General features: G+C 39.9%; 2 protein-coding genes across 4 annotated transcripts; one reads left to right on the plus strand and one right to left on the minus strand.

Moving 5' to 3' along the window:
* The first annotated feature begins 437 nt into the window (after window positions 1-437).
* On the plus strand, window positions 438-15299 carry LOC113678109 (cubilin). Of its 2 annotated transcripts, XM_027194977.2 has the most exons (9): window positions 438-632; window positions 2913-2948; window positions 8041-8406; window positions 9325-9675; window positions 10168-10545; window positions 12250-12999; window positions 13155-13526; window positions 13686-14057; window positions 14456-15299. In XM_027194977.2, the coding sequence occupies exons 1-9, from the start codon at window positions 617-619 to the stop codon at window positions 14641-14643; spliced, it is 2829 nt and encodes a 942-aa protein (XP_027050778.2). In that variant the 5' UTR covers window positions 438-616; the 3' UTR covers window positions 14644-15299. The 2 variants fall into 2 exon arrangements, with proteins under 2 accessions (XP_027050778.2, XP_089047328.1); XM_089191202.1 differs by lacking the exons at window positions 438-632; window positions 2913-2948 and adding an exon at window positions 6495-6641.
* Window positions 15295-22560, minus strand: LOC113678125 (CUB domain-containing protein 2). Of its 2 annotated transcripts, none has more exons than XM_089191207.1 (6): window positions 22333-22560; window positions 20677-20712; window positions 20174-20557; window positions 18802-19155; window positions 17333-17704; window positions 15295-16209 (listed from the first exon to the last, which is right to left on the minus strand). In XM_089191207.1, exons 1-6 carry the CDS (start codon window positions 22373-22375, stop codon window positions 16127-16129), a joined length of 1272 nt encoding a protein of 423 aa, XP_089047333.1. In that variant the 5' UTR covers window positions 22376-22560; the 3' UTR covers window positions 15295-16126. The 2 variants fall into 2 exon arrangements, with proteins under 2 accessions (XP_089047333.1, XP_089047334.1); XM_089191208.1 differs by lacking the exon at window positions 22333-22560 and adding an exon at window positions 20935-20999.
* Between the last annotated feature and the right edge of the window lie 505 nt (window positions 22561-23065).

Consider the following 23065-nt stretch of genomic DNA (forward strand, 5'->3'; position numbering starts at 1 on the left):
ACAGTTTCATGCTTTACAATTAGGAGCAGCAATATCAACTGTGGGTATTTTTTTGCTTTGCAATAAAATCGGTTGAGCCCGATTTACGAAATACGGCGAAGTACTAATCCTGAAACATCTGAAAGTTGAAAATGTCGCGAACACTCGCTGAATTTGTAGGGTTGTGATTCACGCGCGCGCAACTGCGACCATTGCGTATGTGCGCAAAGTATGCGCCATAGGAAAAGCAAGCACTATGATGAGAACGCAAGTGGCTACTACAATCGCGAGCTTTGATCCAAAGTTGATCCAAAAACCGAAAAACCTACCCAGAGCTCATTGTGGCTGAGCCATAAAGTCCAGATTTGTGTAAAGTTAATTATCACTCCATGCGATAATCTTTAGACCATAAGTGGCTCGTTTTACATCCCTGTAGCTAAGAGAAGGGGCTGGATCGAGGAAGAACGCGCGTGACCGTTAAGCGTGACACACCTCTCACGTCCTTCTCTTCTCTCGTCCCAATCTCTTCTTATACGTTGGTTTCCTCAGCTAAGTGAGAGTGGGGTAATTCACCAGCAAGCTAAATTATCGGAAAAATTCTATTTATTATCCCGGGCTACAATCGTTGTTTAAGTGGATGTTGTTCTTCTGTGGTGAGTAGGCATTTTTAAAGTTAAGCAAAAAATGTCAACACGTTGTGTCTTGTCCAAGGCGGCAGATCTGTAACGGGATGTTCTATTATTCAGCTGTAACGCCACACGCCAGTATGAAAGCTGCTTACTTACTTCAGCGATTAAGGTTTCTTCACATGATGAGAGAAAGTTTGATGAAAAAAAGTGGCCATGCTGCATTTTATTGACACGTTATTTTTCCTTAAATGAATTTATTTTTCACGCAAGTACTTTGCATCTGAACTCGTGTCTCTTGTTTTTGTCTGAATCGAAGGGCATGTACGTTTTCTTCTCTAAGGTCTAAGGGTCACGAGGCCATCAGTGTTTTTACTACTGTCGAATGAAACCTCTTTAAAGAAAGCCTTTGCTATAGTAACATTACACCGAAATGGTAAAATTTTGGAGAAAAATTACTCAACCATAATCAATATCGGAAACAAAGGCGATTCCATTTTGTATTGTAGACTTCTACTTCGGTTTTTATTTACACTAGATCGTAGAGATTTCTTTAAGATTCTATTAACTACGTAGGCTTCCCAATGGTGCCTTCAGAGTCAGTCGTGTTTATTTGAAAATATTTAAAAATAAACGCTTATTTTTAATCTTATCTTTGATAAATTGATGGTTTTGGCTGAACAAAAACTCTGATGCAACTTTCTGGTCTCGAATAAAAAGTATTTCTATGTTTACACAGGCTGATGTATGAACCATATAACATCAGTACTGACTGGGTAAACTGAAAGGTTTTTTGGGTGGGGGGAAGGGGGCCTTCTTTGAGGAACTAAACATTGATAATCTGTAATCCATAGGTGTTTGAGATGGGGGGGGGGGGGTGGTTATAGGTTTCAACTGTGGCAAGGCATCATATTTTATAGCATGATATGTAAGTAAATGACTAGATGTCAACCCTCGATGTTTGGCAAATATGTATGTCAAATCACTTGCACATGATCTATACCAGAAGAGTAACATTGCAGGTTAGTGTCAGTCAATCAGTCAGTTTTTTTTATTATGAGCAATTTAAGAAACTACACCATTGAAGCTTTTCTATATCCACAACTACTGAGGAAGGGAATGCTATCTTACTTGGGCTGTCTAGGGGTGTGAAGCACCTCAAGGGGTGTAGTTTGGACCCTATTCAATATGAAATTGGGTGCAGATTTAGCCATTGGCTTTGAAATTGGTTGAAATGTTACGCACTGTCCAGAATTGGGTTCATAAGTTAGCTATGTCTAGAAATGTACATAGCTTTTTAAGTTATGTGGGTTGAAAAGAGGTCTTGGAAATTTCCTATTTTGTTGTGAAATGGGGGTATTGTCTTTGGCTGAATGACAGAGGTGAAAATTATTTATTATTTTACAGTTTCTTCATGGTCATTTTCTGAACCCTTTATCTCCCAAGATCTGATTGTTAATTCTCCCTCTGGCTGCTCGACTTTTTCTCATAAATTAGTTACAAGAATTTGGAATCTGAATAAGACAACAATTTCAGCTTGATAAATTTTAGTTTTCTCATTACCTATGTGCTGGAGAATCTAGAGATATTACAAAGAGAATTTACATGTTAATTACTTCTGGGAGTTATAAGGTTTACTCTGGGACAAAAAGTTACCTTAATATACAACCTAACATCAGGATGCATATTCTCTATACTGTTCTCTATACATTTCTTAAGGTGCTGGCAGGAGGTTTAGCAATCAACAACTTCTTTATTTTGTGATCATTTCCTTTATTCTCATTACCTTAAAGTGTGATTTAGGGGTGATATCATAGGGGAAAATTAGATACCAGTCTCCCTCGGGGTCAAAGGGTGAACACTCATAGTCATTTTTACAGTGTGTTCCATCAGAAGATGTGTTTATAAATAGGTGAATGTTACTATCCAGCTGTACTTTGTAGAATAAAAATAATCCACGAATCAAATACAAATATCATGCAATATTTGGACAGTTTGTTATTATGTATTGTGTAAAAAACCTGTTTAACCAGCCAGCTGTGCATGCTATAGTATTCTACATATCTGCTCTACTTTTCCTGCCCTCTAAGAAATGCATATAAAATAAAGCAGTTGGGTAATAAATAACTTATTAAACATTTTGGTGCATATATAGTATGGCTCAGTATTTTTACTCGTTGTTTGAATTTTGACTAGCCCTGTGGGCTCATCAAAATATGGCACAATTTTTAAAAATACTCAGCAATACTACACACCAAATTTTTAATAGGTTATATAAATTTAACCCCTTCTATTTTGGACTTTCAGGTTTGTGTGTCCTGTTAAAGGCATTGACTGCTGAAGGTACATAGGGTTATATTTTAATAAGTAGACAATATATTGGATATACCTTTAAATAAATTACAGTAAAATTTATTGAACAATTTTTCCCTGGCCTGATGAAAATAAGTTAAGCCTCTGTTTTATATGTTGTTTTTTTTTCTGTTTTTGTTTTACAAATCAAGACTTTACGGAGTAGCCATTATTTGCTCAGGGTTAGGGTGACTGTGATGCAGTCATTCATTTCATTGAACCTTTTTACTAGTCTTCTTTTTAAGTATTAGACCTCTGATACTTTGTCTCTAATCCCTTCTGTCCATAATTGGGAATTCTATCTGCCTTCTCAAGTTTTTTTCTTCCTTTTTTTGAATAGATTGGTATCACGCCAATATTTATTTTGTGTATTTGTGTATTAAGTCTCTTCTTGAATGCATCATCAATCACCCCTGTTTCTTCCAATTGCAACTTCCCCTCCCCTCCCCCCCCTCCCCATTGTTCCCCTCCTTGTTACATTTGTCACTTCTGGTTGTTCAACTACCAGTTGAAATCTAGCAGTCGTGTTGAAATAGTGCCATCCTATAAATGGCATATTGTGAGGTACTGAAAAAGGAGATCCGGCTTCTTTGTATAATCAGCAAGAGAAGGGGGAAGGGAAAGGGGTGGTAGAAGGTGGCTAGATGTCCATAGCAGGAGGAGTTTTGTCCTCTCCCAAAAGTTTGGATAAGTAATTCAAGTTGTGGCTCACTGATAGGCTCGGCTTACGTTGTTTTCTGGAGCCCAGACTTCACTCCACTAAATAATGGGAGGAGCGTTGGCTCGTTTATCGACCAGCGGTTGTCAATCGAGCCCAACTTGATGATGAAGTATTCCAGTGTGACCTCTGACCCAGCTTAGTCTAGAGCACTATCTGTTTCTTTTATATTTATCTGTTTTTAATTGAATTTTTGTTAAATGCTTCTTTATATCAATGGAAAAAATCCGGGTGCGTAACAATGTGATTAAATTCGGGCAGATTGCCTAGAGAAAGATCCCTTTTAAGTACCAGCAATCTTAACTTTCTCTGCTTTGAAGCTTTAACTAACATTCGGTACTTCAAACAAGAGCGACTGTTTAATTTTAGGCAAGTTTTTGTTCTCTGGTTTTCAAGATGTCTTGATTGAGGAGTTGTTCTATGTGATTATTTTGTTATAGAGGTGGCCTAAAAACTTTGATTACGAAGAAACTTGCGAGACAGAATTGAGAATTAAATTACACAGTCGATAATAGGATTTACCAGTTCGTTAAAAAGGTAAACATTGCGGGTGAGGAGCCGAAAAAAGTAATCTGGAGGTCACTGAATCGTTACAAAGCGGCTTCAGGTTATCTTTGGTAAGTGTTTTGATTGGAGGGGCAACGTTTTGTTATCAAAGAGACGATGACAGCGGTTTGTTTTGTGTAACCGCACATAGATTACCTCAATTGGGAGAGCGACGGACTTCCGTGTGGGAGGTCGAAGGCTCGAGTCCCTCATCGGAAAAAAAAGGAAAAAACACTCAGCGCCTTAAAAATAACTCAGGAGTAAGAGCCGCTTTCGGTGTCCATAGATACTTAGAAGTTTTTCTCTACCCGGAAAATGTCTATATACCAATAGTAGAAGGGCACGAGGAGGGTACGAGTATGTCGTTGTTAAGCCTGATCTTCGTGTAAGACAGCAGGTCCACAACAACGAATCGCTGCCAAAGTTTCGACCTGACACATAGACAAAGCAAAGCAAATAGAAAACAGACGTTTAGATTAAAAATAAGAAAAAAAAGCAGGGCTAGTAGTCGCCGTCATTTTCCGGTTGGCGCCTAGACTACGCCACTTTTCATGCTCCAAATAAATCAAAGAGACGACCAGACGATTATAACGGAAAAGCATTTGAAAACTGTAAATTGCTGGTGTAAATTTCTCTAGCTACGTGCCTCAATCCGTACGTTCGACGTATTCCCATTGAAGTTTAACGTTTGGTCAGTAGACCTTGATTAATCTTGTTATCGATCACGCAATGGTTGACCGTGCGTAACAACTGCGAACAATTTCATGTAACTGCGCTTTGTTACGAAACTTTCTCTGTCGTGAGCGAATGTTGGGATTATAATCGTTATACTGGGTTGTCGTACCTGCTAATGGAGTTAGGGCGTCAACAATCTGATTTGACCGATACGGCCAAAAGAGCTCTTGCGACGAACCGAGGCCAGTTGGAGTGTTTGAAATCAACTTATGGATTACTAGAAAGCGAGTATAAGAATAAGTGCTGTAACCTGAATGCTGAGCAAGCACGATTTCTTCGATTCATGAAAACCAAACTTCCAGCGATCAAAGTTTCTACGGATGAAAGTGAGTTGTCCAAGCCTAAGTTCTTAACAACGACGGATTCTCCACACATAGGGAACCGTAGTACCGTGACATTGCCAGTTTTACTCGACAGAAGGAGGAGGTCGAAGTCGTTCTCGGATTTGTCGGAGGCGCTGAGCTTAAACGAACTGGAATCACCTCGCGATAAGACGACGGGAAGACAAAAGTCTTGCGAGAACTTGTATAATGAAAAGCTAGGCGAGAGTCGGATTAACGCTAACACAACTCTCTCGAGAAGTTGGACAGCTTTAGACTCATCGTCAAACTTACCGGCCAAAAGGAGAACTGAGAAACAATTAGGACAACCGTTTGGAAGTGCTGCAAACAAAACTTCCTTTAAAAACTTTGTGGAACCTTCAAGAAAGGTCTCCTCCCCGGCAAGATTGGTTCCATTGGACATCAACCGCGTTCATGAAACACGAAAGTCAACAAGTAAAAAGCCAATTGAAAAGCAATTAGGAGATGTTAAAGATTTAAGGTATCTCAGAAGTGGAAAATATACCACTGAAGATGATGTTTCTGAAGAGACTATTTAAAATGTGAAAACGGGTTGAGAAAAGCGGTAGAAAACCATCCTTATTAAATATAACAAGATTAGTTCACATATTCGTGAGAAACTTTCATGGCTAACATGTGCGGTAATTGGCTTAAAGGAGCTTGCTCACTGGCTCGGAAAGTAATTACATGATCTTTTTGAACTTGTTGATTATCCAACAAAATTTTCTTGTTTCTCGCTATTATTGGGAATTCGTCTCGTTACAGAGGTTGGTGCGATATCTAATAGCTACTTTTTTAAAATCTCTATTTTTAATTTGTGACCACATTTATCCGTTTCACTTTCCAGTTTTCAAACGGAAGTTTCCCAAAATAATCATGATTGTCTACAGCATATAGACTGATTCCGTAAACCGATAGGTATTTTAATTTGTTGGGTCTCAATGGCAGGGAAAATAGCTGCAGACCGCAACGTGCTTTTACGAAATCATATAGGACTCTGGAACCGTAATTTTTTAGTCTTCTTGAATCTCTCGGTTGTCAAATACATCAAATTTACTTCACTCTGGCTTACTTTTGTCGTCTGACTCTAAAGCTCTTTCCTGTCTCTTTGATTCTCACTGACTACTAAGTAAACTCTAAAGTACATGCATATATACATTCCCTATCGGTAGGCATGTTTGGGCATGCTGGCCAACTGACCTCGGTAAGAACACGAACCCAACTGAAAACTCTTAAAAGAATTTATAGCTGATTTGGCTTAAAATGCGTCAACAGAATAACAGTCATTGAGGAACATGGTATATCACCCGGTGTTTAAACTCCCATAGACGGCGGTGAATGAGGGTAAGAGGTTCTAACTTATCAAAACGAAAATGTTGGCAGACGGGGTTTCGGCAGACCCGTCCCCCACCAACCCACCTTTCGATGTGAATGATATCGCAATTGCGATAGTGTAGTCTGATCGTCCAGGTGAGGTCAGTCTTGAGAAGGACTGTTGTTGGTAGTGGTGACTGACGTTTCGACAACCTGAGCGGAAGTCATCACCAGTCAAGTGAATAGTTGTTGTCAGGCTGTTGGATGTTTTCAGGGCTTGTTTACTTTTCGAGCAGTAATCTCTATGTTTAGGTTTTGCGATTGACCTTTCTCTTAAGGTTCTCGTTCAAATATGGATTGTTTAATTGAAAGGATGAATTACATGTTGTCATTTGGGAGAGTGTCCTAAAATTGTGAAGGTTAATTTTCTGTGGAATATGTTTCATCCTCCAAGTTCAGTAAGCCAACATATCCACTCATGCTTACCATATACAAAAAAGCGCTTCACTGGTCATTCTTGTTAGATTAGCTGACGAAGAATACAAGAATTTAAAAGAAAGCTACAGACCATTGGTGCTTTGCCTTGTGTTTTCCTCAAATGTTCTCTATATTTGACAAATCTTCTCACTAAGGCCGCGCTCGTCCAAATACAATATTGAAGGACTTTTTATTGAAGAACTACCCCCTGATGAATTGAAACAAGTCGATTTTGGTCACACTACTCGCTGTTAAGATTGCAAAGAGGTTTGCCTTTGCCAGCAAACTGTGCAGGGTACATTTGGGATGTTTGAATTGGTGCTTGCTGTGGATTGGAGTGCGATTCCCCAGCTCCCCGCATCCCCCCCATTCCCTCACCAAATGTTTCAAACGCCGCGCAGTCCCTGAAAACATGTTGAAATAACACTCTGATAGCCAAGAAATTTGGTGATCCTGATCTCCTTATGGTATAAAGATAAGCTTGTCATCACAAATTTCTGCAAAGTTTTGAGACGAAGTTTGCAGTATGACTAGTATGCTTACTTATGATGACTAATATAACTAGCTAAGTGAGTGTTAAGACTTTTTGTAAACCCTGTATTAGAATACTCATAGATAACAGACCATGGTGTCATTCCCTTTTCGGAAACCTATCCACTGGTATTGAGTCAAAACAGTGGTGCTGCGTATCATTTCCCCTTTGGACAGACTTATGGAGTAGAGTCAGGGGTTGATAATTTTCAGTTATCTCTCGGCAGAAGCGAAGCTGAGAAAAAAAATTAAAGTGCGCTGGCAATTTTTGATCAAAGTTACTGTAGTTAAACAACGTTTCCATCTATCCTTTTCTTGTAATCATCTGTTGTAGCCCATGCATCTATTAATCCCATCAATCCTTATAATCCTAGCCCATGTTCTCTTCCATCTTCCTAACCCTTCGTTTTTTATTTTTTAGCTTGCAGGGAAAACCAGCAGTCGACAGTCACGTTAACGAATTCAAATGGCATAATTTCCCCTGGATATTTTCCGAAAAATGCGGTATGCAACTGGATTCTAACAGCTCCCATAGGAAGTGTGTTCAGAATATCACTCAACGTCTATGTTAACAGACGAAAGTTACCCTGCAGTGGTAATTATGTGAAGATCTACGATGGAAGCGTTGTTGGCAGTGACGTTATGTTTGAACATGACTGTAGCGGGAAAAAGGATTTCTCAGGGTATTTTTTCTCTTCTGGTCGTCACGTGTTACTGGAGGTAAAGACAGGAGCAGAGGAAAAGTCTACGGGATTGATTTTGAAATATGAAACCTTTGCTAAGCAAGGTAAACTTTAACCTAGGGGAAGGGTACTCTAATGTATATTATTAGAGTATATGCCCCTTTTTAGGGCGCTAGTTTGCTTTCGGGCCCAGTGCCTCATAATGCTTGAGCTTACCACTTAAAAAACCATACCTCTCTGAGCAGTTCTCGCGTAAGATGGCTTGCAATAGTTATAGAGGTATGGGAGACAACGATAGTTTTACAGCACCACATCTAGAAAGAGTTGTAAAATACAACTGAGGGTAGGCCAAGAAGGATCTCGTAATCCCACTGGCAAACACCCATCTAAGACCTTAAGTGTACCTGTCATCGCCAGTAAAATTGGTCCTCCTCAAAAATCTCTCAGCTGAATCATTGTTTATGATACTCTTTGCTACCCCCCCCCCCCTCCCAAGGGGTAAGGTGGCAGGGCAGGGCAGGGCTGAAGCTGAGGCCACCACCCAAGATAGACTCTTACTAAGGGGGAAGTAACTATGAAGGTCGTTAAACCACTGGTAGAAGAAATTGAGGGAATCGAAGTGAGAATTCCTCGGAGAAATCGTAAGGTGAGGTGCGAGGAAACTATACAGCGTCTTTCTCATGAAAGGTGGTAGCTATTTGCTTTAAGTTTGTCCGGGATAAGGGTTAAATCCCCCTGTGAGTTTAGAGATCGATTTCCTTTAGTGTGGTAAAACGACGACAAATCAGGAAATCATAAAATGGGAAATTTCTCAAATAGCCAGTAACAACTCAAATTAAAAAAAAGGACCAACACCTGATGTGCGAAAAACGTCAGCGAGCCAGTTGCGAATGGTTTTATTTTGGCCAAACCAATTACAATGCAAGATAAGGTAAATTCAGTGCAATGCCGAATTTTTTTGCGACATTTAGTTGGAAGTTTCTATTGTTAACCGTGACATTAAATTGTGTTCCCTTTTCTAGAGCCATGTTCTATAAACAGTACCTTGGATGCTCCACTGTCGCCGACTGAACGTAACTTCACAAGCCCTTACTACCCTCATGGCTATCCCTTAAATACAACTTGTGGATGGCACATCACAGCTCCTCAGGACCACGTGGTTATGCTTTTGATAACACAACAGCTGGATCTTCGTGACAGTGTGGAAATTTTCGATGTAGATGGCGCTCAACTCATTCCCATTGATATTCCAAAGAATGAGCTTTACTCGAAGTTTCAATCTGTCTACGTAGTCTTCAAGAGCGATCAGAGGCCACGAACGTTTCTAAACCAAGAGAAGGGGATACTTGTTCGTTACTCCGCAGTAAGGAAAGGTAAAGCTTTGGCGGAGTATGAAGGGACGAAGGTGGCGGTTTGGGTTGAACCACAAAACTCTAGTGGGTCGTAAAAGTCTTGGCACGTTCTTCTAATTATTGAATTTTCCCTTTGACTTTTGTTATTTCTCCCTTTCCCCCCCCCCCTCCCCTCCCCCCTTTCAATGTTGCTTGGTGCTAACAAAATAGTCACACATTTCAGGAAATATTGTATGGGGGGAGAGGGTAAGGGGGGACTTGAAAGTAACTTACTAGAGATGAATTGCAAGATTTCTGTTTATTATGTTGAGTGGAGGGTTGTTCCAACCTCCTTTGCCACTCATTGTAGATCTTGCAGGATCATCAATGACCTCCATTTTTGTGATAATCTGAATTATGACCGACCTTGCTGATTGTCTAACTGACCAACTAAATGACTTAATGGCTGACTAGCTGTGTGATTAATCATTTGATGACTGTTTTTTTTTGTTTTATTTGATTATTTTTCCATAGTAACCACCTGTTCTTTTGGAAACTCCTACGACGAGAACATGAATATCTTCCTCGAGGATTCTTCAGGAACAATCGAAACTCCCGGGTATCCAAGTGGTTATAATAACTCCCTGATCAACGAGTGTTCCTGGAAGATAATCGTACCCACTGATAAAGTGGTACGAATAGAATTCACATCTTATCGGCTTGGACAGTACGATTATGCTGAAATCGCTGATAGAATAAATGGGTTACTCCCAATTTCTATTTTACTTTCTGGCACAGAACCATCGTTTAAATTCTATTCAACTGGACGCGAGCTTAGTATAAAGGTGACAGCTCGTTCAGATCAAAAGAGTGGTCCAGGATTCATTGCAGACTACACTGCAGTGCCTGCGGGTGAGTCGGTCAGTCTGTTATACAACGTGTCCGTTAGTCTTTCCGTCAATCAATCTTAGTCCATATGTCTGTCTGTTTGTTTGTAAGAAAATCGTATTGGTGATCATGTTGTCAGTCTTTCAGTCAATCAGCTACCGAGTTAAATATGTACTGTGGTATCCAATCACTCTGGCTCTTCATGCAGGTCAATGGGTCAGTCTGACAGTCAGTCAATCAGTCAGTCTGATAGCCTGTCAGTGAGCTAGTCAGCCAGCCAAACAGTGGATCAGTCAATTAGTGAGTTAGTTAATCAGTTTGCTAATCTGCCAGTTAGTCAGTCAGTCAGTCTGTTGGCTATACATATCGTCCGAATCTGTTATCAGTCTGTTCGTCGGCTATTGAGTTAAATTAGGCCAATCGGTCTGTTAATCAGCCATTTCAGTCAGCTCGTTAGTCGCTCAATCGTTTTCCCAATTAGTCGTAATGAGTCAAAGTCTTAATGAATAAGTTAGAAAGTCAGTCAGTCAAGCAGGAGATGAGTCTTTCCTCGAGTTATTCCATCAATAAAGAGGCCCACCAATCAGAGAGACCTTGTAGTTTTTTTAACCCTTTCCTTCCCAAGATCTCATCGGTAATTCTCCTTAATCTCTGCCATACAATTCTCATAATGTTAGTTCTGAGAATTTGTTATTGAATCAACTATTAATAAACCCCTAGTTTATATTTCATGTTATTATCATCACTTTCCTGCTTGGTAGTGTATCGATATTTTAAGGAGAAATTATGTCTTGGTCACTAATAGCAGGGTTCTCAGTTGAACCCGTAACCCGTAACACCTGTCACGGGTGTCACAGGTAAGTGTTACGGCTGTCAAAGTGCTTCAACCAGTAGATCAATTCGTCTATCAAATGCAAATAAAAGAACGGCTTTTTGAGTAAATTGCTGGGTAAACTATTGACTGTTAGTTGCTTTCGCAATGTACCTTTCTTCGGTTTTAGTTGTCAAAGTGAATAGCCTTTTTGCAGACCATAGAATAACCGAACAATCGCTTCACGTCTCCGCAACGTTGAATATGGCCGCCATATTGAATTTGTAAATTTGAACCCAGGCCTCTCGCACATGTCGTCTTTCCACGTGCAAAAACATGGCCGATTCATTCATTAACAAATATTTGCGCTATCTTATACTCTTTCTCATTTAGATATATAGCAGTTACTGGGTCAGTGTGGCCTTGAGAATTAGTTTTTGTAAGTGGGTGCCCCCATTTGGAGAGGACTGGTTACCTAATAATTATTTTTGTATAAAATGAATGCCATTAACTCAGAAAGCAAAGCATTGTTATTGCAGGTTAATATTTCATTGAATATTGCAGTGTAGTTTTCAGTTTGATAAGAGATAATTTCAACTTTCCGTAGTTCAAAGCCACTGAACAGATTACAAAATGTACTTAAACTTGTTTGGAGAAAATGAGAAAATATGTCCCCAAAATGAAGGAAAAAGCATTTCTGAGCATCTTAAATAAAAAATTTCCCGGGGGAGCATGCCCCCGGACCCCCCTAGCAGCTTGGGCCCTATGGGCCCAAGTTACACGCCCAAAGGGCGTGTATATTAGGGTTACGCCTGTAACTACCAAAGCAACGGCTGTACAAAATTCTACTGAGAACCCTGCTAATAGGAGTTAAAAGATTATCTGACCTAGAAAGAAAACATGGTTACCTTTTTCAGTGACATCGGGAGCCTGCGTTTTGGGAAAGAACTCAGTGGTAAATATGACTGGTGAAGGGCGAAGCTTCTCAACGCCGGGGTATCCTTTCATTGTGGAACAAGGAACTTGTACTTGGAACGTCATAGTGAACTCCGGCGAGTTCATAAAGCTTACATTTCGGAATATTAAGGGAATATGCGCTCAGAACTTTATAAAAGTCTTTGATGAGACAAATTCCACTCGGATTTCCCTAGGAAAGTTTTGCACAAAATACTCCGACGTAGTATACTCGCGAGGCAACAAATTAAAGGTGGAGTATACATCACTCTCTTCCAAAAAGTATTCTGGTGGTTTTTTCGCCACATATCAGTCCATTCAAGCAATCCCAGCTAATTACTCCGGTCAGATAACTAGATATGAATCAAGACGTATTGAAATGAAAGACTTCGCTGGCGAATTCGCCAGCTACAATTATCCGCTGCCTTATTCCAACGACGTCAAGTGCTTGTGGGAAATTGAACGGCAGGCTGGTCACGTGATCCGTTTGACGTTTCAATTCTTTGACTTACAACAATCTAAAGATTGTGAAAGCGATTACGTGAAGATCGAGCAAGGATCTTACTTTTGGAGGACTCTGGTTGGAAAATTCTGTGGCTCCTCGCTCCCTGATGCCATTCTGGTGAATGACTCAAATATGTACGTGGACTTTGTGAGCGACAGCTCCGGAAAATACCCAGGATTCCATGCAAGTTACCAAATACTTCCTGATCGTAAGTATGGAAAAATTTAAGGTGCTGAGTCGCTGTTCTTTTATTTATTTTGAACTTGATGATGACGAAACGATAAGACAGATAGTTTCAACTGTCATTCCCTTTGTTAAATATATATATATTTCTTTTCTCTTCTCTTTTTCCTTTTTTCTAAGCCGCAATGGGACCATGCAAGAACCCCTTTCAAGACAACGTGATTCCTCTGACTGGAGAAAAAGGAATTATCTTTTCGCCTGTTTATCCGCGTAAATTTATCGACAGCATTACGTGCACCTGGATAATAACAGTTCCTGAGAGACATTTTGTGAAGCTGAGAATAAAGTCTTTCGATTTTCGCGATTCTTCGGAGTCCATCCTTACTATTCGCGACGGCCGAAGTTCAAGGAGTGATTTACTTAAATCTTTTTGCAGCATATCCTTTGAGAGCTCAGTGTTTTCCAGCTCTCGTCATCTTTGGGTTCAGTTCGTTGCTGTTCAAAATCGTATTGGAGCGAGCTTCTATGCTGAATTCGAGGCTGTGAATCAAGGTAGTGATTATTTACTCCCCAACATATCTACAATTTTATCATTTCATATGAATGGTACATTAACTGCGCGAGGTGAAGATATAGTTTCCGTGAAACAGGATTAAATCTGATATTCATCAATATTTGTATAATAAATGTTATTTCTTCTCTTCTTTTCAGTACCAGCCCCTTTCGCTTGCACTGCAAGTAACCAACGCGTCGCTTTTACGTCAGAAACAGGAAGTCTGGCCAGCTATAACTACCCTCTTCCTTACGATGACTCTGCCGAGTGTGTTTGGATCATTCGCGTGGACAGTGATAACAACATTAAGCTATCCTTCGACTCCTTTAATCTGTCTCAGTCCGACGAATGTTCTGAAGATTATGTGGAGGTACGTGACGGCCAGTTTGACACCAGTGATTTGGTAGGAAAGTATTGTGGATCACAGAAACCTTCAGCAATTACTTCGGATGACTGGGAGCTTCGCGTGGCGTTCAGGTCCAGCGGAAAGACGAAATATCCCGGTTTCAAGGCAACTTTTGAAACAAAAAGTGAGTGCAAATGTTTGTAGGTGTCAATGCCATGTTTTGATGCGACATTGGGCGTTCCTCTCAGAAATCATCACTTAGCTGGGAGGGGATGCCCAATTAGACTTGGACAGGGTTTTGAAACCTTGGCGAGCAGCATCAGAAAGGCAATCAGCATCAGTAGCTATAGAGGGTCAGTTATTGTGCTACTTTTTGAAACATTGGTTAATTTACGTAACTGCTGATCAAAATAAATATTAAAACAACAAACTTAATTTCCACTTTTGAAAGGGGACACAATCTTCTCCATTCTGTAACACTCTAGTACCCGTTTCTTTTATTCTTGTCTCTATGGTGTTTGTCGACCCTGGCTAACTTGTACAAGGAACAAAGTAAACTTTGATTATTTTCTCCCCATGCAGAATCAACTGGAGCCATTTTAAAAATCGTGGGAATTTGCGTCGGTGCACTGGCAGCTGTATTTGGAATCACTGGAGCCTGCATAAAGTACGGCAGCTGCTGCAAGAGCGATGAAGATAGAGTTGTTCAAGGAACTTTTGACGACGAGGTAGAAGGTGTCCCTTTACAGGAAGAATCTTCTAAAGTATAGCTGCAACTGTTATCGTCAAAGAAGTTGTGACATTCCCATTGGGGTCGCAATATTCTCGAAAGGATTTTAATTCCCCTTATTTCCTTACTTCCTAGCGTTTAATTCTTCTCTCACCTGAGGGCCAATGTTCCTGTAAAGCTTCTCTGATTCTAGAGGTTGTTTCATTCATCCATAGGCCACAAGAACACTATGTGTCAATTGATTTGGTCGACATATTGTGACTGTCGAATGGCTGCCTGATATTAATGTCTTGCAAAGGCGTCAACAGCCTTGCAGACACTTGAAAATGCTGATGAAATCCTCGCTAAAACTTGGTTACAACAGAAATCTTCCCGCTCTCAATCACCGCGGTGAGAGAGAAAAAAAATAACTTACAAAGAACTCGAAAATACCTCTCATGTAACTGGGCTCCTAGTCTGCACATTTTTAAGGTACATTCTTATTTTTTGCACCAGAAAACTCCAGCAAATATTAGTTTGAGATATTTATTTAGGAAAAAATCTACTTCCAAAAGGTGATATCAAGTGATTCACTTGAGATTGTGTGATATCAGGAGAGTAGACATGACTTCTGATTCGCTACTTGCAAATTTGAATCACTTAGGTAGGAATAACACACGATACTTAACAAGAATAAACTAACCCTATGATCTCAAATTAAATTTTTGATTGTTGATCTATGCGATTAAAACAACATCTTAAAAGTGCAACAACATCAAAGTGCTAAAAAGGCTCAGCTAAGTATGTCACTGATGTTCCTACCATATTATGACGTCTACGGTGATCTATTAGAGAGATTTAGCGACGCGTCTGCGTGAAACGGCAAACGTCAGCTTTCCCTTTCACGTAAAATAGCGTGAACTATACTACTTTAGCTTCGCGTGAGTTCACGTCACTTCGGAATGGACTGGCACTAGTAAACACTAGCAATTTGCAACATTTGCAAAATGGCGGCTGAAAGACGGTAAGTACAATGTCTAATTGTTACAACTTTATAAATCGCAAACTTTAAAATGGCTTTTCCTCTTTTTGTAATCTTATTTGAAATATAAGTTTGCTCATTTATCTTAATCTCGTTTACAGGCGACAAGTTTGTAAACAACTTGAGCTTATGATAGGGGGGTGGGGGGAGGGTTCTGTAGAAAACTGACTGCAAATTAACTGTCAATGAAAATGAAAATATCACATAGCCTTAGGGGGAAATTACATAAAGTTTACCGAGACACAACAAAATCCTCCGCCGCCACCACACACACACACACAAGCGCTAAATAACGACCAGTTTTTAGTAATTTTATTAGTCTGCCTTCTCTTACTGTAAGGAGACCCTTAGTTCTTTACTAAACAACAAAAAGTTTCGTAGGAGAACAACTTGATACCGCAGAAGCCAATTGAGAGAGAATATTGGGAAGGTTGTGTTTATAGATATAACACCGGTGAAGACGTCATTGAAGCATTTTCACATCGATGTTGGTCCTTATTCATCAAATTCTAAAATAAACTTGCGTTAAAACTGAGAAGGCGTAGAGTCCAAAGCATCCTATTATTGAAGAGGCCAATTGAAATCCTGAAGCAAAAAGGCAGATTTTAGAATTACGTAGGTTGGGATTTACCTGTCGGGATTATTGATGGAGCTATATCATTACAGAGGAACCCAGGGATATGACGGCCGTTGATGCGAGGAACATAACGATCTTGAACTCAATAACGCCAAATGGAGCTCGGTCTCTCAGAAGCATAACTTGATTCACATAAGTCGCGAAGAAAGACTTACTTGAAACAACAAATTAGAGCTCAGGTGTTAAGGGCGCAGGCCATAAATCCGAGCGGAAAAAACAAGGTTCTGTAACTTATAGTATGATATTAAATATATAATTTTATCGGCTTAGCTTGGCGAGCGATCTTACGAAACGAACTTGTGATTCTAACAGCTCAAGCTTGCATTTAGAAACCAAGAATTAATGATTCTAAATTATCATGACGCTTGCTTTAGTACACTCCTGATCCTCGCTCTTTCTGCAATCCGACTCATTCGAGAAATGTCGAATTTGAAAGATGGCGTCTACGTTGAGACACTTTTAAGATGAAAATCATATTACAACACGACCTCGCCCTGGTGTGGGAGACCCGCTGGCCAAATTATTTGTGCGCTGGCCGGCTCAGTGTGTTGTGTTTTTAGGCAAGACACTTCATTCTTACCGTGTCTCTCTCCACCCGGGCGTATTAACCCTTTAGCTCCCATGAGTGACCAAGACAGAATTTCTCCTTACAATATAAACACAATATCAAGCAGACAAGTGATGAGAATATAGAAAAATTGAACTAGGGGATTTTTGGTTAATCCAATACCAAATTCTCTAAACTAACATCATAAGAACTATATGGCAGACAGTAAGGAGAATTACTAATGAGATCTTGGGAGTTAAAGAGTTAACGGGTAAAGGGAAGCCTAATGAAATGCGTTGGGGGGGGGGGGAGAGTAACCTTGCGTTAGACAAGCATCCCATCCAGGGGGGAGTGGTGATACTCCTAGTCCAGCGCTTCATGCCATGGAAACCTGGACAAGCCTTGGCTGGATGGGCCACTCGGCCCGAGTACAGACCTAACCTTCCTTAGTTTATTTCGCTCTTGTACTCACCGCCGGAGAGTTTTACACAAATAAATACCTTCGTTGATCTCTAAATTCTTACCTCTATTAACAGCCTTATATTTTATGACAAATCCTTTTTCGCGTCCTTGAGAATTGGAAACAAATCGCACGTCAACTTCTTCACCGGCCGACGTGGTGTCCGGAAAATTTCCGCAGTATTTACCCCTTGAGCGGGTATCGTCTGCAGTGACGTCACTAACTTCAACAAAGTCTGCGCCGCAAGGTTTTGCCAACTCAAATTTATCAAATTTCAGAGTCACTCTCTTTCCTTCAGGGGCCTGAAGTTTCCAAGTGCAGTCCATGTTGTTAGGATACAGTCCGGGTATCCACGGGGAAGAAATTGTACCTGGAACAGAAGCGTTGATTATTTGGTTTTTTCCTCCAGTGCAGTGGTCGGTAATCTGGCCTTTAACTGCAAAACATCAAAAAAATAACTCAATTAAGGACCAGATATGATTTAGCCATGGGGAGAGGAGGGTGGAGGATTTTGGGGAGAATCACATGGTTTTCAGGGGGGAACGGAGGGGAGATCAGTAGTCGTCAACAGAGTCCAAGTGGAGGACTATAGAAAACTGACCGGGGAAATCATAAGAATATCCATAGAGTCTTGGGGGAGGGGAGGGGGGAATAAGGTAAATTTTATCGTGTTACATCCAAAATTCTCCAACTCCCTCCCCCCTGTGCGAAAAAAATTGACCAGGACTGCGAAAAAGGCACACACCCTGTCATTCGGGCGAGAGCAGTTTGAAGGCGACTGTTGACTGTTGTCAAGTTTCAACAGTTGATATATTCACTCTGATGAAGAATTTCGCTCAGGTTGTCGAAACGTGAGTCACAATCACCAATAACAGTCCCAATCAGGACTTCTCCGCGCTCGACCGATCAGACTGCATAATCAATCTTTACTCTAAGGTGAAAACATTTATGGTGAAACATTTCTGATAAAGAGATTTGAACTCACGTTAACTGAGCCGCGAGGAAGAAATGAATACAGGCAAAATAATTACCTTTAATAAAGTCGTTGGACTACAAGGAATTGTTTAAAAATAAAGAGACCTTCACGGATTGGAAATTTTTAGTTGAGAAAAAAAAAATCAAGGTAGTCATAGTAACACCACGACATAAAAGATACGTTAAGACAGAATCAAAAATTAATGGTATAGGATGCAGAAGCTTGTTTTCGTTGGCTCTTGAAAATTTTAATTTCTTATCAATAAAACATCAAAGCTCGTTTCTCTTCAAATATCTTCAGGAAACTGCTTTTTAAATCGTTGATATTTGCCCTAAATTCCTGTCCCGAGCGTTCACCCTTTGTCAGAGCAAACGCTTGAAATGTCAGCTCAAGAAACTCTTTGTGGTGGCTGATTTACACTATCAACTCAGTTGATTGAACCAAATTATCTTATAATACCTCATCGACGCAGCACCGCAGTTTTATGTTAAAAACTTACCCCCTTTATTCAGATTATGAAAGTTTCGTCGCCCCTCACTGACGAGTGGAATACTTACAAGGTAGTGATTCGAAAGTAGCATTGAAGCCATTTTCCGCCGAGGCAAATGAACCATCAGATTTGAATGACACCCACAATTTTCGACCGCGGAAGACTGGTAGTTCACGCTCACCACAAAACTGACCTAACAGCTGGCCATTTTGATCGCCATCTCGAATGACAACTTTATCGTCGGGGCACTGGGTTTGAAACACACGGAAGACCAATGTCATGAAGTGGCCGGCTGGGGCCTGGAGAGTCCACGAACATTCTCTGTTTGGCGGATACTTTCCTGGAAACGTCGGGGAAGTGAGGTACCCCCGTGTGAAAAGTGAGGGAATTGTTTTTCCTTGGGTGCATTTGGCGATCTCAACTAGGAGAGATATTCAAGCCTCTAGTTAACCCTAAGAGAGACTTATATACAAATTCTCCTCACATTACCACCCCTGAATCAAACATGAAAGCCTGGGAATAAAGGCAATTATCAACAACTAAAGAAGCTCGTGATTGTTAACCAAACTCTCCTTGTTATCACCTTAGGAAATTTATGAAGAACAGTTTGGAGAATATGCATTCTGATGTTAGGGTGTAAAGGATTAAAGGCGTTTGAATTTTCTGTGAAGAGTAGAGAAGAACTAAAAACTTCAAAATATGAAAAAGGTTTTCGACTCAAAGCCAGGGTTGTACTTTAACCCTAACTGTTTGTTCCCTCGAGGAGAAAATTTTAAATGAAATCGAGAAGTCCAAAAGTCCCTCAGGAGCCATGGAACCTCCGAGATAATGTAAAATCGATGATTACTTATACAGTCAGCATTAATATTTACGAATTTCTGGTGATTTCATTGTGTGCACCAATTACTCAATTATTCTTTCAATTTAGTCATTCGTTTGTTTTGTTTTCTTGTTCTGACTTTTTTAATTGGCTCGTTTGGTTTTTTCTTTCTACTCAGATCAGTGAGAAAGTTACTTTTCGATTCTAAGAAAGCGATTATTCAACAACCCAGGTTTTCGAGTTATCACCATGCGCACTTATCACTCGGTAACTTGTGCAGCGTCGATGTGCGCATATGATGAATCAAATATGTTAATTTTACACCACACGAACATATTTTATGCAGAGACAAATCACCTGGCACTTAAATATAAAGCGCTGTTCGACTAGTTGTCACAAAAAAAAAAGTACCAATGGTAACGTTAAGTGAAAACAACCAAATTGCCTAAAGCGCTGGGAAACGCGGGCGACCAAGTCGTGATTGGTCTAAAATTTGTATCTGATTGGTCGAGAAAGTGGCGCGAGTTTTCTGGACAAATCACAGTGCGAAGTAACGCAAACCAAAACAATACCTGATTACTTTCGACGTTCAATTGAAAATTATTCTATTTAGAAGTACCTTCATCAATAACTCTGTAAGATCCACTGAATCCATCAAAGGGATCTTTTTCATTGGAAACGAAGAAAAAGTAGAGTGAATTTTCAGAAGAAATAATTGGAGCTGGCTTGTTTGATCCACAGAACTTGCCGATCAACGGACTCTCCCCGCTTGATCCGTCTCTGACAGCAATGTAATCACTCCCACATTGCGGAAATGCACCCTCTAATTGAAAGGAATCGAAGGACAACTCAATCCTATCGCCCTCTGGGGCCTTAAACAGGTAGGTGCAGTTGAGATTCACAATGTATCGGCTCGGATAAGAGGGGCTTTGGAAGATCATTGATGAGCCATTTGCGTTGAATGTGATATCGCTCTTAAAACGGCTGCAACCCTTTCGTTGTGCTAGAGAAAGAGATGGAAAACGGAAATGCATTATCAGATACTCAAGGTGCTGTACATAATTGATAAGAAACGGCTTTGAAAAAGACAAACTTTTTGGTAGTTCATAAACCTGCACTTACCTGAAGAACTTGTTGTCTGCAAGATTACAATGAAAGCTGTGTGAAAAAATAATAAACACATTCCATTTCTAGAGCAAAACAAAATTCTTACTCGTTATTTTTAGAGAGTAGCTCAGTAGGTTAGTATAGCCAATACGAGTTTAGATTCAAGTTGAAAGTATATAAAATGCTGCTGAAACCGTTTTATTTTTTATATCCAAAAGCGATGTTCGAAGTTATGACACTGACTGCGGTTTTAGCTTTCAGAGAGCATCCAACCTTTCGAAATTTGCCTTCAAAAGCGCCTGAATTTCGTTGACAGACGCCGCCATATTGAATCTTGCTAAACGGCCTGGCTACTTATCTGTGACGAAATAGTCTCGATCCTCTTTCTTCCGTCTAAAGAGAAATTTTTCGAACAATTGTCAGCCTTTTGCAAAAAGGCATGTCTGATCAAGATTATAAATATTTGTTTGTTCTTTTTCTCTTTTACATCAAGCAGTTGATTTCAAAATGGCGGCCTCCAAAGTTGAATTTTTTCGAATTTTTTTAGGTTACTCTTGGCGATCTTAACACGCGGTAAATATTAAATTCTTATTAATAATGTGTAATGTAAGCGATGAAGAAAGGATGATAATTTGCATATTCAGTGAATTAGACGGTCAGGGTTCTGCCGGTACTTAGTGGAGAAGTCCGCCAACTTTCGCCACTTAACACCACCTCTTTCCCAACTACAAAATTAAAATAAATACTCATTTATCCAAATGCACTTTCCTTGCCCAAACAACAATGGAAAGGAAAGACAAGTGAAATTAGTCGAGTGAATATTCAAACCGGAATTTGACTATCTATTAGTATGAATTTGTTAATGTCGCACATTTCAGGGTAAAATTTAATTGAAAACCTTTTTGTTTTACAGTATTTTATGACGTCAATTTAGCACTTCCACGAAATATTTATTTTTACCAAGTGTTGTACAACTTCAAAGTTTTCGCGGAAGTGCGTACAATTACCCCCATGGCTTTTTAGAGAGAAAGATATAATGAGAACCTCGACGACAACACTCGAAGATATTAAACTGATTAAACCGCGACATGAACGAAACCGAAAAACCTCTTTGGGTCTTAATAAAACGTGGATATAACTGTAGTCTCTCGATTGCAGTTAAATTGCTTATAGAAATTACTACGAAATTACTCATTCAATAGGTGAAGAAATTGCTTATCGATAGTAAAGCGTTAATGAATTCAAAGTGGGAAATCGTAAATCGAATGTGTCGGTGAAAAAGGATTGCCAATCTTCTGCTAGTCGAAATCTGGAACGAAGCTGAAAAAATTGCTCAGATCAATTTTGTCAACGTACTATTTTTAACTGGAGTGAATAACAACTAAGCTTGCCGGAATCTTCACAAATGTTGACTGATTCTTCTGTGTATTAGCCGAGGGAACTGGCCCATATTCTGAAAAGTTTCGGTAAAGATTTCTCTTCTTGCTCAACCAGTTTTAAAAGTTTTAGAACAGGCCTTGGGTATCAGGGTATTTATATTCTGTACTTTACGTCGATATATTAAGACTGTGACTTGTGTGATTGTTTACACTTTGGCCACGGTCAAACAAGTAGCAATCCTGTGTTGTACGCAGAGCACTACGGTGTCCAATGTAATAATAAAGCACTCACCACATAAAGAGGCCAGGAAATTTACAACTGTTTTGGTTTTCATCGTTGCGCAAACGACGATAGGATCGCGGTTTCAATCAAGAGCTTCAAAATATCAATCACGCATCTTTAGTATTAACGCGTTCCGCATCATCAATTTTTCAAGCACTCGGTGCGTGTTTTACATATTTTGAATAATCTTTTTGTTCGTGTTCCGTATATTTGACGCTCATTAAGATCACTAAAGCCACTTTAGTTCTATTGTTAGTTCATTACAAAATAACAACATAACCAGTAAACTTGCGTTGCTTTGTACCCCTATTGTTAAAAGAAAAGCGACTCGATTGAAGTAAATAACTTTCTTCTAAAAGCTCTCCCCAGGAGGGAGGGGAAGGGGGGACCTCTCATTTGCAGAGAATGCGATATAGTTTATAAATATAAAATATGCAAAAGGCGCCAAAGAATATTTAGTTCCAGATAAAGCTCGCTATAGACTATGTTATCTTGTGTAAAAAGTTCAATAATCTTTTTAAGGACCTCTTTAAGGAGGACCCAACTCTCTTTTCCCCGACCAAAACGCTAAGCCATCGCGCAATTTAATTTAGGTAGAACAAACATCTGATGCGGTTTTGACGACTTCGTCCAGCGCGTGACAGCTTCGTCTTTTGACGGATTTCCGTGCATTCATACTAATATATTTAATGTCTCCGCTACCCTCCCACGCGGCCAGCTCAGTGCGCCGGCTAAAAACATG

Source organism: Pocillopora damicornis, chromosome 13, assembly GCF_964200805.1.
Source record: "Pocillopora damicornis chromosome 13, jaPocDami1.2, whole genome shotgun sequence".
NCBI lineage: Eukaryota > Metazoa > Cnidaria > Anthozoa > Scleractinia > Pocilloporidae > Pocillopora > Pocillopora damicornis.